General features: G+C 44.1%; 1 protein-coding gene across 4 annotated transcripts in view; it reads right to left on the reverse strand.

Annotated features, from left to right (window-relative positions):
- FAM131B (family with sequence similarity 131 member B) overlaps positions 1–18,095 on the reverse strand; it is a 31,676-nt gene extending 13,581 nt beyond the window's left edge. For 2 of the 4 annotated variants that reach the window (XR_014898186.1, XM_085324656.1), the window contains exon 1: positions 17,768–18,095. Coding sequence is in view for 1 of the 4 variants with exons in the window: in XM_085324656.1 (XP_085180782.1) it covers positions 17,768–17,795 (28 nt within the window). In the remaining 3 variants the exon portion in view is untranslated. Of the gene's footprint in view, positions 1–13,127; positions 13,154–17,406; positions 17,461–17,767 lie in introns of those variants that run through there. The other 2 variants (XM_085324658.1, XM_085324657.1) reach the window with 2 other exon arrangements.
- Positions 18,096–18,300: the final 205 nt, after the last annotated feature.

Consider the following 18,300-nt stretch of genomic DNA (forward strand, 5'->3'; position numbering starts at 1 on the left):
TTTTTTTTTTTCTTTTTTTTTTTTTTTTTTGGTTTTGGTTTGTAAAGCTGTGGGAGACTGTATGACCACCTATCAAGCTAGCAAGCCTGAAATCAGTAAAGTGAGAGAAGGAGATTTGGGATGTGCTTGGATCCAAGTTATACGGGCAGGGCTTTACTGGGCCCACTCATCAGTGCTGCAGGAAACTTCTTGGACTTGGGGGTTAAAATCAAAGCTATCCACCTTCTAAGGCCAGAAATATCTCTAGCAAGGGGAAGTGCCTGCTAGAGCCCAGAGATGTCTTATTGTCACAGTCCCAGGTGCATCTGCTACAAGGTCTAGTGATGGCTTAAAATAAATGTGTTTGATCCCCCTTGATCATGAAGGAACAGAGAGCAGAAGTGAGTGAAGAGCAGGTAAGGGACACTATAAGGAGGTGCAGATCAGGAAARGTCAGGTACAGGAATGGGTGGAAGGACTGATTGTAGTCAGGGTGAGGTGAAGAGTCAACAGAAGTCAGTGGAGGAGGGGGCTGAAAGTGGAGTAGGGATGGCAGCTTGGGAGATGTGAGTAGGCATGGGGAGCTGGGAGGCATTGAGGAGCTGCAGGAGGTTTTGGTGGAGCAGGTCTGTCTCCTCCCATTCCCCTGGCCTATGCTTGCAAGAATCCCATTGCTATCTTCCTGCACAGGCAGCCCCCCCCATCCTTTCCCACCATCTCCCACCCTCCAGTGACACTAAACAGGGAGGGCTGGGGCCTTCCTGCTGAAGAGCTGATCTAGATAGTGATGCTAGAGAGGCAAAGGGTAGGCATTGATGCTTTCAATACAGGCAGCAGAGCCATGGCCATTTTACCTCTGTTTACCCTCAGACTCTTTCCTGTACTGTTTCTGAGTGCAGTAGTGTGGCCCTCACTAGACCTACACATCCAGGTAGACACCTAGACATCCAGGCATGTTCAGCATGCAGTGCACAACTGGCTGCACCACTGCTCTGCAAACACGCTGCAAAGACTCAGAGAGTGAAAGGTGGACATCAGGGAATTTGGTGCTCAGTGTATGCAACTTGACAGCCCCAAAGTTTGGAGAATCATACTCAGTTTTTGCTATCAGTATTGCTAGTGCAGTGACAATTTTCAAGAAGTGTTAGTGCAAAATATAAATATTATTCTGGCAGATGGTAGCATAAAATATCTGAAGCAAATACTAACATCAAAACTTTTTTTGTCTCAAAATCCATACCCGTATATTTACAGAACTAAAGGCATATAAAATGTATTTATTATTATTTTCCTCCAGATGAAATATTTCATCTACTAGAACCAGTGATGTATGATTTCGCATGCACTGTGAAGACCGACTAATTATTTAAAAGTCTTCCTCTAAACAGTTTCACAGGTACTGAGGAATAAGAAATACGTTGGGACAAAATATATGTTTAATATCTATTATTTAAATGCCTTTAAATGCAAAAATATATGCTAAACATTTACAACATCATACACTGTGACTGAAAAGCAAATCTCTGAGTTCTAATTAGAATTGGTCTTGGGGCTTCTTATTGAAAGCTGGAAACAGGTGAGTTTTTTTTTTCTCTTCTGCTAGAAATTGCCAGAGCAATATCAAACCACAGACCTGAAAGACCAAGCTCTGCTCTGACAGATGGAAGGAAAGGCACAAGAAAATTCAGAAAGAAACATGGACAGTGAAGTGGGAAAAGAAGAACTGAAAGCAGTACACTATTATTCAGCATCATGTCAAAAATTCAACTGCTATTTCCCTTGGCATTACCTCTATTCAATCTCTTCATTCTCCATGCTATCTTCTTAACTATTTGAGCTCTATTTGTCTCTTTCTCCCTTCCATCAGTATGCCTTTTTAATATTATCTTTCTTCTCCAATATATTTTCCTTTCTCTTATCCATCTTCCATCCCAGCTTCTGCTAACCATTATGTCTATACCATTTGTAATTGTATCATTAATCACCTCTTACAGAACAGGATTTGCTTCTCTGTGTATAGAGCTGAAGAGAGCATTCTAAAGCATGAGTAGGTCATAAAGATCATTTTAAAGTGGGATTTTTGCAAATATATGCAACTCAATTTCTTACTGAAATGTTCTGAAATGAGATAATGAAAGGAAAATTGAGTTTCTGATTTTCTGTATGGTGTATATACAATGGATGTAAAGAGCTTTGTTTTTCTTTGTACTTAAAGAAGATTAATTTTTTAATTTTTTCTTTTTTTAATATCAGAAATTCCATCCTTGCTCTGGAAGATTCAGCGGATGATTGAAGAGTAAGTGGGAAGTTAAATAAAAAAAGCAGTGAAATAAAACCAATGGAATTGAAACATATAAATACATTAAGCCACATTGTTTGCAGATCACGGTTGCTTTGTATTTTCAAATTTTACAAATTTAACTAAAAATACTCGAACAAATTCATCAGAAAAAGAGCTCTGTGTTACCTTCCAATCATAATCAGCAACTGAAGTAATATTCCATCTCAGGTCCTCTAAGCTTTTGGAGGAAAAATATTCTCTCTCTTACTGTTACAGTATTGTTAAAGTAAAAATAAAGATTTTTTTTAACTCAGCCCTTTCTAAATTAAAAAGAAGAAAAGTATTTAAAGAGAAAAAAAAGTGGAGGAGAGAGAGTGTCAAAACCCTTTATTCTCCAGGAGGGGGTTTTGAGCATCTATAATTACAGACCCTCAAAAAATAGAAAATGTATGTACTCAGATGCCCAAGCAATATGAAATAATGCCCTTTTTCATGAATGCACTGGGCACTTTCAAGGATTAGTTTCAATGACTTATCTCACTATGTTGATTTAGTATTACTACTTTTTCTCTGTTACAGTAGCCTCAGATTCCCCCTTACTTTGTATCATATATTTACATTCTGCATAGAATTTCTTAGTTGCACATATTTTCTGGTTTTGTTAATTCATTTTATCTTTCTTTTCATTTCTGTGGTCATAAGAAATTCACCTTATTTCATATTGCTTATCTGTCATAATGTTGAGAAGTTCATTGTCTTTGGGATTCCTCTGGATATTTTCTCAGTTCTTACTACCACTGTGTATTCATCAATTTGATACATGTGTCCATGCTTTGTTTATTTAACAAGGTACACGCTCAAGTCAGGTTATCTACATATATGCCTTTAATCATCTGTTCTGTTGTAACTTTTGTGCTAGATATGCAATCCCGTATTTGTTTTTTTTCTATTTTGTTTGACACAAAATAGAATAATACAGTTTGAGAATCTTACACTTTCAATTTTCCTTCCAACTGGAAATGTCATGAGGCTGACATGATGCTGTGAAAATGTGGACCATATATCCAACATGGACTTGTGTCAAGAAGAAACTTACTAATTACAGTGAATTTCTGGCACTGCTGTTATTCTCTGTTAGTGAATTTTCTTTTGTTTCTCAAGTTTTATTTTCCAGCAGGGAGCAGAAACATCATTTGATACTAGTAGGTGAAGATCAATATTTAGAGTAACTAGCTCAATTATTCTTTTCCATTCCCCTCTCTTTTTCCTTGAACAACCAAGAAAACAAGAAAAGCAATTATGGTAATTATGATCAGTCTTTAAATGGTTCTTTCCCTAATATGCTTTTTCACGATACTCATARGACTTTAGCATCTTTGTCAAATGTAACATCATAATATCTTGTCAAATACTGTTGAAATCAAAGAAGTAGAAAAGCTACTGAGAAGGACTGACAGACGGACAGATAGTGAAATTACTGATATACAGAATTACAGAATTACTTTTTTCCTTGAATGCTTGACAGACAGTCATTCAAAAGAAGCATAAAGAGCAACACTGAGGAAAGGAATAAGCCCCTGCCTAATGGTTCCACATCACCACAGGGATATGAGAGCATTCAAATTCTCCCAGGAAAAGCTGAGAAATGAACCTGAATTACTCACATATTGTGTCAGTTGTCTAGCTTGTATGGCATAAACAAATAAAGAAATTAGCTACCTGCTGTTGATTTTTTCAGAATATACCTAACAATTGAACCACTTGTAGAAGATAAACAGAAAAATGACTGTTTTTCATGGATAAGGTAGGGCTGAGCAGTTTGGTGCTCATCAAAGCACTGAAGCATCTTGGTCTGCATGAAACACATGCCTTGGAAACTTATAATCAAAAATGAAAACACTGAAAGATCTGAAATATCTGAAAAATTAGGCATCACATGAGCAGTTCTCAGGATCTCTGCTTTGGTTCTTGGCAATCTAAGATCTGTGAGAGTGACAAAGCACTGGAACAGGTTGCCCAGWGAGGTTGTGGAATCTCCTTCTCTGGAGATATTCCAAGCCTGCCAGGATGCAAACCTGTCTAATATGCTCTAGATGACCCTGCTTGAGCAGGGAGGTTGGACTAGATGATCTCCAGAGGTCCCTTCCAACCTTACCAATTCTATGATTCTATGATTCTATGCTCTGCCCCTTTCTGCAGTCTGCCTCTGCAGACAGGCTCCTTTTGGGTCCATATCAATGGTTTTAACTTGTAAATGCAACAGAGCTGTTTAGGAAATAGAATTAATGAACAAAGCTCCAAGAACAACAATTTCCTTCTTGACTGGAAATTTTCAAACTAATTCTAAAGATTACTGCATACCACATCCTTGCAACTGAGAGGAGACGAACACAGAGCCTAGTGTTAGACACAGGCAGTGCTGTTCTGAGAAGCAATCATGTCATTTAAGCTAAGGAGGTACTGCAAAGAGAAACGCATCCAATTAACACAATAAAAAAACTCAAAGCCCTGTCTCATCTGCAGAACATTAGCCAGCCTGAACAGCAGCAACAGATTTATCCTCATTCTTCGCTGCTTCTCTGAAGTGCAGAGAATGTGTCCCTGGGGGCCTCATTCAGCACAGTAAGTATGAACACGTCAGTACGAACCAAAGCAGCATCCCTCTTTGGCTGGCCTATAGCCAACATTAYGGAAGTAATACACAGCAGGCAGTTTTCTATGTTGCTTTCCCTATGTGTTTAAATTTTAATCTCTTTAGCCAGATGTCACATGGGTACTGTCAAGGAGCATAAGAATAACATTAATTCTAACATCTATATTCTGTAGATTCATCTCTACCAGCAAGGAGAAAACACCGTCCAAATAGCTCCCTAAGAGTCAACAGGCAGACTGCAACATAGTCTTCTCCCTGAGCTCCTTTCCCTGCACCCTGGAGCAGGAAGAGAAAGCTGTCACTAGCCAGTGTTACCACCGGAACTGTTCCCACTGCTCTGCTGCTGACACCTCCATCTCCACTAACYGTCAGAACGTAATCCCGCACCATCCCACGCAGCAGGAGCCAAAGGTCTCCGAGGGCCCTGGCTGCCCCTCACATCCACTTAGTGCCCACATCCCAGTTACATCCTGGGGTTCCCAGGTCCTGCAGTTCACAGAAGGACTCAGGGAGGGGACAAAATGGAGCCTCCCTCCCATGCACCTTACTGCTACCCTTCACCCCTCCTTTATCCTTCCTCTCCCTCTCCCTAATGTCCTACACACACATGGTCTCCCATCCTTCTTTCTCCCATAGGATCTCCTGCTCACATTATTCCCCTCCCCAGGATCTCTTCCCTCCTGAGCCCCTACATACCTTTTCCATGCTCCCTTTTTCTGCTTCTGCTCCTTTTTTTCTCCCATTCAGCTCTGCTCCAATCCCTGCCATCCAATGCAGCCTGTGAAGCCCATGCCTCTTCCCCTCTCTCAGTCCTCTGCTCCATTTCCCTCTTTCAGTCACCTGTACTCTTCTACTGGAGGCTCTCCTAACTATTATCACAGACAAATACTCACAAAACATCCCAGACATACATTCCCATTTCCTTGCCTGTATGGAAAAGCTGAAATAGACTGAAGAAGGAGGGCCCCTGATCCAAGGGACATTCCAGTCCCTTTCTCCCCCATAACCCATGTGGTAGGCTGCACAACTGCCAGGATGATGTCAAGAGGCCAAGGTGGAACTCTATTGCCAGCAGAACTATCAGAAGCCACTGTCAGCAGAATAAGTCAGGAGAAGAAGGAGAACAAGAGCCCTGCTCCAAAATATCAACATACGGGGCAGCTGCAGTCTAACTATCAGTTTGAGGCTTACCTCTTCTTACTTGTCCCCCCATCAGCTTTGGAGTATGGCTCTGACACCCCAAACTGTATGGCCAAGTGGCTGTGATCTTGCCCAATACAGCCATCACATACWTGGCCGTGGTGTCCATCAGCCACCACCTTGTGGAACAGCAGCAATGGTCAAAGCCTCTTTCTTCTACAACCAGGAGGCACAGAGACTACTGCCTTCCAGTCATCATCCTCCACCCAAAATCGGAAGTGTGGGAGTTGCCAGGGGCAGTGAGGCTCTGGGCCATGACAATGGCCTCCAAGTCTTAGCAGACTTCTTCCAGGCAACACAGACGACCATCTGGGATGCAGTAAGAAAGGGACTCTCACTGGGCATTCCCATTCTACTCAAGCCYGTACAGGACAGAGGTATTCACGTGGTGCTAACTTCTGTTTCACAGTCCTTCACAATGCTTCTCTCCTCATCATCCTCCCCTTGTTTGCCCTGGGGAAGCTGGTATTCCCCATCAGCCCTCTCCTGCAGGRCTGGAAAGGATGCCTCCTGCCATCACATCCTGCCCCGCTGCCAATGAAGTCCCATTCATGTGCTGCTGCCAGCATAGGGCATGGGGAGCTGCAAAGTCCCTTATTATTCCACATCAGGAATCTTCTTGTACATTCACATCTCTGCAAGGGATATTTGGAGCTTTCCTGATGCTCCCCCTAACAGCTATCCGTCCCCCATCCGGGTTGTCAGGGTGACCTCAGGCAGTCCCCTGCTCCTGCTTCCTCATCAACCCGCTTCTTTCCATGCCAGTGACCCCAGTGCAGCTCCCAGGATGCTTTTGGCTCCCTCCAGATGTCCAGGGCACCGAGGGAGAAACTGTTCCCACTCCCAGGAGGCCGCCAGTGGTGCCTGGGCCGTCCCCACTAGACACAGCACTGCAACTCCACAAGCGACCAGGTAATGTGCCAAAGACCTGCCAGCAGTGAGACTGCAGGGGCTGAGCTCACCAGGTTCAGCTACTAGCACAGAGTCACCAACCCCGCCCTAATCACCCATGCCCTGGGCCTGTGAGGGTGGTGCCATAGCTCAGTATCACAGCCACCAACACCTCTACCCCTAAACCCACCCTATGATTTTCCCTGCTGCCCCAAGCACATATTCCCCAACATGAAACAACCTTTAGAGGTGACCGTTGTCCTTTAGCTCCCTCCAGTCTCCAGAAGGGGTGCGCACCTCCCTCTGCTGCTTGCCCTTGCATCAAGGGAGGAGTCAGACCAAAATGTGCTGGCTGCGCTCTGCTGGGGATCTTTATTGAGAGAATGACAGAAATGCTCCAGTCTGGAGACCMTGGGGCACTACAAACACTGTGGGCTTACACCAATCTCAAAGCTCCTCAGCCCCATCATGCTGAGGGACAAGCTGTGCCACCTGCTGGAGACTCTTTGCTCTGGGAAGAGGATGCAGCTGACCCCCGCCACAGCAGATTACAACCTCATCTTCATCAGTGAAGATGGAGGCCCATCAGGGAGGGAAAGGGACCCATGGGGCAGAATCGTGCTCTGTACCGTGGGGCCCACAGATCTGGCAACAGTTCCTGCTGGTGCACAGCACTGCTGCTACCACAGGCACCACCACTACCATTGCCCAGTAAGTTCCTTGGCTGAATTCCACTCTTGGCTGAATGGCATTTGTTTCACACCACAACATGTTTCAAGATTATTGTTCTTACGTTACCATCCATGGCAGTCAGCACCACCTCCTAAAGGATGGGGCACCACCTCCTAAAGGATGACGTTTTAACAACAGCCTCTCAGGAGTTCTGGGTCAAAAGGTGAGAGAACATGCATGCCTTTCCCTCAGCCCAGTGGTGCTGGAAGGTAGAGTAGGAAGCTGCAGGCCAGGCTCTTTTGCTGCAACTACATAAAGTCATCAAGCCATTGAAGGGACATGGCAGAATAGACAGGATGTTCTGGGGCTGGAGAGGTAGCTTTCCCAGCAATTCAGTGGGTGCTACATGAAGCCAGGCAAGCACTGRAAGAACACCAGACGCAGGACACCTTTGTGTGATTGCAGATCCAGCTCCTCGGGGACATGGATCATGGCACTTGCTTCTTCCATGTCTTGAGAAGAAGAGGGGTGACAAAAACATATGGTTTGCATCCTGGCAAAGGACAGAACTACTTATGTGGATCCAGAGTGATGCAAGAAAGAACAAGGGACCTCTCTGCAGCCCACTTCTCTTTGGATAACATTGATTTCTGTGTTTGCCAGGCAAAAGTAAAAAGTACCCAGTGGTCAGCATGGCTGACCAGCACTCACTGGAGCTCCTGCTCACTGTGGCTGAGATCTCAGAATCACTCCACCACACGCCCAGGAACGAAACTCCAGGCTCTGCCAGGTTGAGCCTCTCAGGGGTGAAGAGCTTTGCCTTTCGTGCCAGATGGCCATGATAGCTCTCCTGCCAAAAAAAGCAGGTCTTCTGCAAACCGAGGAACTGCTGCTGAGTATCACTCCTTAGCACAGATCCTAGCAAAGGCCACCTAACTGTGGCTAAGGTTTGCGCTGGCTTATGTGATATACCCAGGCTACGGCCACATGATCCCAATCCAGAGCATCTTTCACAAAYTCTATCTGATCTAAGACCGTACAGGGACAGTCTGTCATTTGTCCTCCTTCTCCTCCTGGTTGCCCAACCTGGAAAAAGTGCTTAACAGCAGAGGTAACAGCTATCTTAAAGGAACCCTGAAGGCATTCAGTTTCAACTGCTGCTTGGTGGGGTCCAGCAGCTGTGTACTGCTATAGAGTGCTCCTTCAAGCTTAACAGGGTCCTGTTGGCTTCAGGTGGAGAGTGAGTCAGGGCCGCTGTATTCCAGCCATCACTGCTCCATCACTGTAGAGTCCTTCCTGTGTATTCTTTGTCAGGGGGTGATGGGCCTGAGGCTGAGAGAGGACTGGGGCAATCTCACAATACTTGCCTGGCACACAGGGTAGAATACCCAGATCATACCACTATCTCCTACCTCAGGTGAGTCCTACAGGAGGCCAGCCCCCTCCAAATCCTAGCTTCATGGAGCTCCTTCTCAAGCCTTGGCCTGTGACTTCCTAGCCAATCCCCACACCACTTTAGTAAGCTTTGAACAGCTAGACAACATGCCTTGAGAATACATCTTTGCATTCATGCATCAATTGCTCAATTTCCTCACCCTCACATCCCATCCAGACACATAGTAGTGAGACCACTCCTTGTCAGCAGAGGATGAAGAACCCTCCTGTCAGCACAGGATGAGGAACCCTCCTGGAAAGAACCTGTTTCTACTCTGAGCTAATTCCCTGGCCCCCTGGGGCACCAGCTAGAAAAACATCCATCAAGCAGAAAGCATAAGTCTATTCACATGACCCCCTGACTCATGTCCCTTTTAATAATCCTTTTTCCCTCCTTTACCCAATTACTTAATCATCTCAGGATCTTCCCTTTAATCCAACAGCAGAGTCTCTTCAACAGGCTGTGGTGAGTCACCTTTAGAAATGTGCTTTGGAAATCCACTGGATCTCCTTTGTCAACATGCTCACTCAACCCTTCTAAGATTTGTGTGGCATGATTTCCTTTAACAAAAGCAGTGTTAACTTTCCTCAGCATATCTTATTTGTCTAGGTATGTACTAATTCTATTCTTTGGAATAACGTTTGCTAAATTGCCTTGTAGGCCCACCATGTTTACTAGCCTATAGTTTCCCAGATCTCAAAATCTTTTTAAAAATTGGCATCACATTAGCTAACTTCCAATCTTCTTGATGTAAAGCATTACACACAATAATAAACAGTTTCGCTCTTTAGCCCTGACATCCTCCAAAAATCTTGCACGAATGTCATCCGATGACTTATTACCCGCTCTTTAACTTCGTCTGCTGAGGCTTCAATTTGAAGTTGATCTGATACATCCCTAATAAAGAAAGGTTATAGTAGATGAACCTCTGCAATTTCCAATACAGTAAGCTCAGATCCAGAAAAAGTATTCCTTTTTTTTCATGCTATGGTCTTAAATCTCTCTGAGTCACTTAAAACCTCTTTAAAAGTAACATCATTCACTAAGTCCCACTTACTTCACCAGGCCATGCCAAGAGTCACTCAACTTTTGTGGGCTCCTTGACTGACTCCTGAAGTAAACATTTAATCTTTGAACATGTCACTTAGCCAATCAACATATAGGGTTAACTGAAGTCTCCTGTTACTACTGAGTTTCCTGCCTTCACAACCTCTCTGATCTTCCTGTAACAGTTTCCTATCATCATCCTGGCTAGTCAGCGGTATAACCTCTAAAAATGTTTTTTCTTATTTAGGTCTGGAATTTCAATTCACATGCTAGCCATCTGGATCACTGAACTATTTTTCTCCAATTAATACAGGTTTCCCCATAAACCATATCTGATTAGGTTCTACGCATACAACCACATCTTCCCAGAATGTTTCAATTAATAAGTTTCTATTTTATAAATACATTCCTGTACTTGAAACCTTGTGGTTTAAATTCACCAAAAAAAGACTGATTGTCTAATCTAAACTCCCTACTATAAGAGGGGCCAAACTTATTCTCTTTGTTAATTATAATTTCAATTGCTGTGCTTAACTGTAGGGCATCTTTTTAAAAAAAAAAAAAAATCTTGATTTTTACATAATCAGGGACAAAGAATTCACTACAATTCTTGGTATATTATTCTAATAGTTAAGTATTTTTACTGTTTGACTTTGTGCTGTATTTCTAGTCTGAATGTATCTGCTATCCATCCATTGTGTCTTAACTTTTCTGCTAAATTGTAGAGTCAGATGGCTTTGAGCTTCTTTTCTCCACTCAAGTACTTAAAGATTGTCACCAGATCACCCATTTAAGTTTCTACTCACGGTTCACACATTTCTTTTCTGACCATTCTTCAGTTTTGTTGCAATTCTCAAAGTGAGAACAATAGAATTAGATAAAATAGTTCAATATTTTTTTCATAAATGCTAAATGCAGAGAAAATACAACCTTCTCTTCTCCTGTTCAATACTCAGCTCTTTACAGATCAAAGAGTCACATTAGCTGCTTTGGCCGCAGCACCACAATAGAGGTTTTTGCTCTATTGACTATCTGCTCAGATCTCCTCGGTCTTTTCCCATGTAACTGCTTTCCAGCACTGAGCTTCTGTCCTGTAAATATTGTCCAACTCTTTGTCACTAGATGTATGAATTTATATTTGGTCAGACTGAAACGCATACTGTTTGTCAAGATCCAGTACTCCAAACAAATCAAATTGTTCCATGCTAGTGACCTATACTTTTTATTTTCATTTTTAACAGTTCTTCCAGTATTTGTAGATTCCACAAAGTTTATCAGGTCTTTTTTTAGATTTTCCTCAAATATTTGAGCAACTTGTTAAATCACATGGCAATGACAATTGTATTGAGAAATATGGAATCATGTAAGCAACTGATTCTCTCTTGTTATTTTAATACTTATTGAATTCTGATGCATTTAATATGTACCACATTCATATATCATTTGTCAAAAATTCATGTGGTACTAAGTTGGTTGCAAACTGATCAGTGGTTTTTGTCTTTTACTAATATAGCATTCTAGATCCATTACCTTTATTGGCTTGTCTGGAAGGAATCTCATAAAAGAAAAGGCATGAAATGAAGTTAGCTTGACAGGTTCTGTTTTACATAAATTCACTCTGATTGGCACATGGTTCTTCTTTATATTTTCACTAATAGAGTTCTGGATGAATCATTACACTGTTTTACTGGGAGTTATATCACATCAACAAAATGAAGTTCCTAGGTTATCCCACAGAACTTTTAAAGTCATTATGCAACTCTAACATTTCACCTCTAGATCTTCATTGCTATCTCAAAACTTACTGAGAAATAAATCTTCAGCTTTAATTCTTTATCCAATTGTTTAAAAACCCTTGAGTGCAAGTTATCCAGAATTTGCTGTTTTAAGTATCAGCCTAGCATCATCATTATTTGTTGTCAGAGCAGAGAGTATATCCTTAAATGAGCCAAAAACTACTTTTCTCCTACTACTTCCCAAGAAAATAGATTCAAGTAACTATTGATCAGTTCTCATTCTTTGCTTCAACACACATCAGACTACAGCAGAATCATTGGCTTCCAGATCTATTATGCCAATGAAAATAGTATCCATTAGCTCAATTTTGCCTTCAGCTGCTTTGTCATTTCTCTCATAAGTCTCTCATAATACTCCCTGTAACAGTTCACAAAGCCAGTATACTGTTCTTCAGTTCTGTTTCTCAAAATGACATGTAGTGTGTTTCTCCACCTTCTCCTAAAAAATGACTTTGGTCAGTAAGTAACATGCAGAAGAGTATTGTCTCATTGTGCACTATTTGTTACCCCTCTCCCTGCAAGAACTTTGAAACCAATAACCAATAACCTGAAAAGGAATATAACAGTCTTGAAGACAATCAGTTCGCACACATTTCATAACAACCGGCTTCTAGGTCAGGGAGAGCCTCTGTTCAAGTCCTCACCGGCAGAAATAAGCTCTTATCCCAGAGCTCTTTAGATGAGTTTTTAAAATGATCAGATGGAGAAACTGCTACAAAAGAAGGAAGGCCAGACTGGGAAGAAACAAGAGTAGTGAGATCAAACACAAAGGAGGCTGACCTGGTGGAAAATGTATTCCTTTATACCTCTGCTCTGTTTTTTTCGTCCCTAGGTATGAGAGGAAGAAGACGCCCTGATGTCCTTCATTTATTCCCACTCTTTTTCCCACATTGTCTACATAAGGGAGGTTACTGCCCAAAGCCCTGTGTTTTCCTCCTTCCACTCATGTACATGTAAGTAGATGATTATTCCCTCATGCTCTGACTCAGCTTTCTTTTGTTCTGCCTTTTCCTATCATATTGTCTTCCCTCTCTTTCTGTCTCTTCCCTGGCTTACAGATATACTGAAGGTGAAGGAGAGATGAAAAGAACACTGGGGCCCCTTGGTCTGTATGTATGTAGAGTATGTTTCACCTTTTCATACTCCCAACTGCATAGACTATGYTTACMTCACCTCAGACATCTTCAGATTTGTTGGGCGATGAGTGAGGAGAAAAGTGAAGAGGATATTCACTGATTCCTCCGTCTGCTTAYTCCTCTCCTGCTAGTCTCCTGTGCTGCTTCCACTTTGCTGAATCTAAAGTGACTGGAATAGAAATGGTGTTTGGTTCCATTTCTCCTACTGAGCCATTCATTTGCACTTAGCGTAGCACAGACAATGAGGGAGCACAGAGAAAGCACATGTTCCTTTAACCTACTGGCTTCTACAGTGATTTCTCCCTCTGCCAGTCCATTGAGTATCTGCTGTAGAACAGAGTCCAGTAAACTAGCTAGCTGGCTTTGGCAGTCCGATCTGACCCAGAAACTGTTAAACAAAAAGCATGGCCTTTTCTGTCTGCATAGCCACCCATGGTCGTCTGAAAGTGATATCAGCCTAAACCAGCTGTCACCTGGGCTGTTTCTTGCTCAGCTGCCAGACCAAACAAATATGGTGAGGACTTCAGGTGACAGCTGGGTTTATTGTGGTGAGGCAGTCTGTGGTACACTCTAATGTAAGCAGTTAAAGAAAAGTGGTAATGGGGGGAAGGTATAATAGGCAAGTACTAAGGATGTGCAGAGGACCTGTGGTCCTCTGGCAGCACAATGGCTTACGATCACATGACTGCAGCACTGGGTCAAAGCTGACTCAGAGAGTCACACTGCAGGTTTTATGTCATGGGATAACTCAAGCTGGAAGGGACCTCCAGAGGTCATCTAGCCCAATCTGCTGCTCAGAGTCAGCTATGAGGTCAGACCAGGTTACTCAGAGTCTTCTCCAAACYGGTCTTAAAAATCTCCAAGAATGGACACTGCACACAACCTCTGTGGAAAACCTGTCCCAATGCTCAACTGTTCTCACTGTCAGAAAAGTTGAAGAAACTAAAAATGCTCATACTGGATATAAGGAAAGTTTTCTTATAGCCAATATGAGCATCTCTAGTGTCTCTCCCCCCTCACCATCAAACACTATTTGGTTGTAATTTCTTTGAATATTTTGCAACCATGTGATGTCACTTCACAAAACACGTTTGCTGCAGTCTTCTGTAAGAAGACATCAGAGAAATCAGCGCCACCACTGGAAAAACTGAGAGCATGCATGAGCATAATAAGTGCGAGTTTTCCATTCACTTAAATCCATTCAAGAAATTAGAGAAATATTGCCACACCAGTCAGAACAACTCATATTAGGATATGTCTAAATCGTAGTCAATGGTACAACTGTAACGCATTTAGACTAGAACTACAATGCACTCAGACATGCAGGCAGGCCTGAACTACCTTAAAATCAGTCAGTTCAATTACTGACAATAATCATGCTGATCACCACACATAGTTCACACTCAAATATCTGCTAAGATCCCACCTGTATTTTACAGACTGTACTGTCCAGTAACCTCAGTCAAAATCTCCTTTATAATCACTGAAATTGAGACCCAGCCAACATGATAGTCACTACACAGCTTTCCAGGAATTATGATGGGGCAATTATCCCCAATAGACCTAATGGCTAGCTGTTATCAGGGGCAGAAGCCAGTTGTGATGCTCATGAGGCCTCCTATTTGTTGCATACCTGCTATCATACTATGTAACACAAAACACACTGAGGTGTGCTACAGTGGGTGTATGTGCAGAGAATGAGACTGGGTATCATCTTAGTCTTCTAAGATCACTTTTCACCTTTTCTCACACCCCAGGAAATCCAAACCTGATCATCACCATTGTGATTTCTGGTGTCCTCTCACAGACTGAAGGATGTTACATGACTCCATTTTGATCTTATGCATATGGAGCTACTCTGTTATGACTCTCTCAATTACTTTTTCTCGGGGAAGGAATAACTAGAAAAATCATATTTAGGAAATAAAATGTAAAGATGCATATCACTAAACATGTGCAAACTCTGACATCTAACTAACTAGATCATAGCAAAATGTCCCTGCAGGAGATGGATAAACCATGTGATTTGCTTAAAACTGGAATGGAAAAAGCCCTGCAGCAAGCTTGGGGCACAATCCTGCTTTGGACCTTGTGTGGTGAATAAACTAAATGTGACTGATTAGGAGCTTTCTAGTACTAATTTCTAAAAGTTAAAGAACCCAAATTCTAACTTCAAGTTAAGGAACCCAAGATCTTCTACATGCAAGTTCAGAGGTAAAACCAACAGAAGTGTACCATCCTTATCTCTAGAACCTGCTTGGTCTTGGGAAGGCAATATAGAGCCCATAAATTAGGCTAATTCTGCAAAAATAATGAGATATACCATACAGCAAGAACACAAAATTCTACGTCATGCTTGTGGTTTAGTTTTCAACAACATCTTAGAGGTCAGACCTAGCACTTAAAAATACTGTTTTCTGTAGGCCTGAATAATCCTCCCAATATCTCCCAGAAAGCTGGAGCGCATATTCTATGCTATCCAACAAGAATTGTTCTGAACAAACCTACTAATGTGAGGGAGTCCAAGTAAAACCCAGACATTAGTCGGCTGACCTCTAGGACTCTAAACACATGAAGCCCCTACTGAAGCAAAATAGTGTACAGGTTTACCACCATGCAGGCATCAGGCACCATTCCTACCTTCAGATCTGACTGACACAGAGATTAGAATCATTGCCTTACAAATCCCCTAACGCAAACCTCCATAACATGAGCTCAAGAAAAATTCCTCAGTTAGTTAACTAGGAATAGCATAAATAGGTCCCTTATGTCCACTGTGTTCTCAGTATCTAAAATGAGTATCTCTTGTAGAAACAGAAAGTCAATACAGTATGAAAAGTCTGGTATCTCTAATATTAAGGGCCGTATTTTAGGAGTACAATTTGTGCACAGAAGCYGAATTTTCCACTATCACTATCCCATGATCATTTTAATACACAGATGCTCTTTTATATTTTTTGTATGTGCACATATCTGCATAGTATTAATATTGTATATGATACTTGCAACAGTTCAATTGCACAGGCTTTTTTGGCAAAAAATATTCCAGGTCACAGATCATAAAAATACTGCCATATATAGGAACACATATCTGGTTGGTTATGTATGAAAGCTGTGTATCATTCTGCACAATGGAGAGTGGATGTTTTCAGATGTGTTTGTTATTTTTTGAATAGTGCTGAGGGAAGAGAGATCAGAAATTAATGCTATTAGTTCAGACATTCATTGACAAAGGTGGTACAGATAATTTGCTAGCTAGAAGGATAATGATGTCCTTGGCAGTTGGTCCAACCTACTGTGTATGTATGTGTGGAGGATTTGGGAAAGGCAGGAGAGCGAGGGAATATGTGTTTTGAGATGCTACAGACACGCAGATTGGGACTCTCCAGATAACTATGAACAATCTTAAGGGAAATAATTCAGTTAACTGCACCACGTGGTCATTATGGAAGACAGAGGAAACTTCTTCAGGCCATGAGGACAGTACAGACTGGCAAGAGACATTGGCTAGATGTGGGAATTAAATCTTAAGGTAGAAACTGGAGTCTCTAGTTTAAAGTTTGCTGCTACAGGAGTACAGGGTTCCTGGAAGTGCTCACCACCAGCAAAGGGCTTTCCTATTGAGACAAGAAGAGGTATCACAGCATCAGGCTTTAGCATGGTCCCTCAGATTTAGTTTGGGTTCAAGCCCCCTTGCTTTCAAAGGCTTCATTTCCCCATGGATGACACAGGGCCTGTGTGCTTAGTGGAAAGGCATAAGAGAGGAAGGTATTCTATCAAATGAGCTGTGCTTTTCTCTCAGGTGCTGTTTTGGTGTCTTGAATGCCACATGCTCATATAACTCATGTCTGTATACATGGCTTGCACAGAAGGAAAGTCTCCTGTGGGGAGGGAAGTGTGCCACAAGATGCTGCTTTTCCCTGTGAAGACCTACGCTCAGTGATCAGGGGATCTTTTGGTATCTGCATGTGTGTAGGAGGGGAGAACTAGATTACATAGCTTAAAGGCTTGGGATCCTCTGCTGAAAAATGTATGAGGCTCAGAGAAAAGACACTATTCTGCCCACTATGCCCCCTTGCAATGGCTCTATGAGAAGGGAGGGATTCAATTTTATTTGCTATTCTCCATTGAAGCCTGGGTAGAGGGAAGGGGGAATGGAGAAGACGTGCAGATCATGCAATGGGGTATGTTATGGGTATACTCAGACAACGGTAAGCCCACTACTGAGGAAAAGAGGGAGCCACTGGCCGCCTGGTCCTGCTTGGGGAGGCACGCCCCGCACACCACATCCCCTTCCCCAGCGGCACTGCACTGACCCACATGTTCCCCGACCTTCCACCACGGCCGACACTGGGAGACATCCCCGTCAGGCCAGGCATGCCCCGAAGCCCTGCGCGCTGCTCCTCCCGTCCCGTGTGCCAGCACCTAGGCCAGCGGCCGGCGACTCGCCAGTGCCCCGCGGCCGCCGGCGCTGCCTGCCCCGCCGCGCCGCGGGGCGCCGGGGCCGCGGGAGGCGGGGAGCCGCCGTGCAACTAATGGCGCTGGACGGGCCCTCGGCACYGAGCAGGGGGGCTGCGAGGGACGACCTGCGCCCAGCTGGCGGGGAGCCGCCGCGCGATCAGCCAGCGGCTGCGACTGCCCGAGCATCCACTAGTGCCGTCCCCGCCAACGCCTTACCCACAGTCCGGGATCCGATGCAGCCCATCACTCCGGCAGGTCTCCGGGGAGAGGCGACGGCCCTCAGCAGCGAGGAGGAGGAGAAGGAGGAAGGGAGCGGGGCAGGTCAGCAAGAAGCCAGTCCCTTCAGCGGCAGACGCCAGCGTGGCCCAGCCGCGACCGGCGCGGGGTCATGGTCAGGTACAAGAGCGGGTCGCCCCGGCCGGGGAGACGCAGCCGGGAGAGGAGCCCGCGGGCCAGGCTGTCATCGGCCCCCGCACCGCGCCTCGGCGCTTTGTTCCGCTCTCCGCGCGGCTCCGCGCCGCGGCCGCCTCCCCACCGCGGCCGTGCCTCCCCCTCCGCCCGCTCCCCCTCGGCGGCGCCCCGACGGGGAGGCGGGCCAAGACCGGGTAAACAGCTCCGGCCCGGCAGCGCCCCTCCGATTGGCTGCCGGCTCCGGGGCCCAGAGAGGCCGCGCCGTGCCGCGCCTCGCCGTGCCGCGCCGCGCCGCCCTCGGGGAGCACCGCACCGCACCGCACCGGCAGCGGCAGCGG

Source organism: Rhea americana, unplaced genomic scaffold (assembly GCF_003343005.1).
Source record: "Rhea americana isolate MKP2758 unplaced genomic scaffold, rheAme1 scaffold_92, whole genome shotgun sequence".
Classification (NCBI taxonomy): domain Eukaryota; kingdom Metazoa; phylum Chordata; class Aves; order Rheiformes; family Rheidae; genus Rhea; species Rhea americana.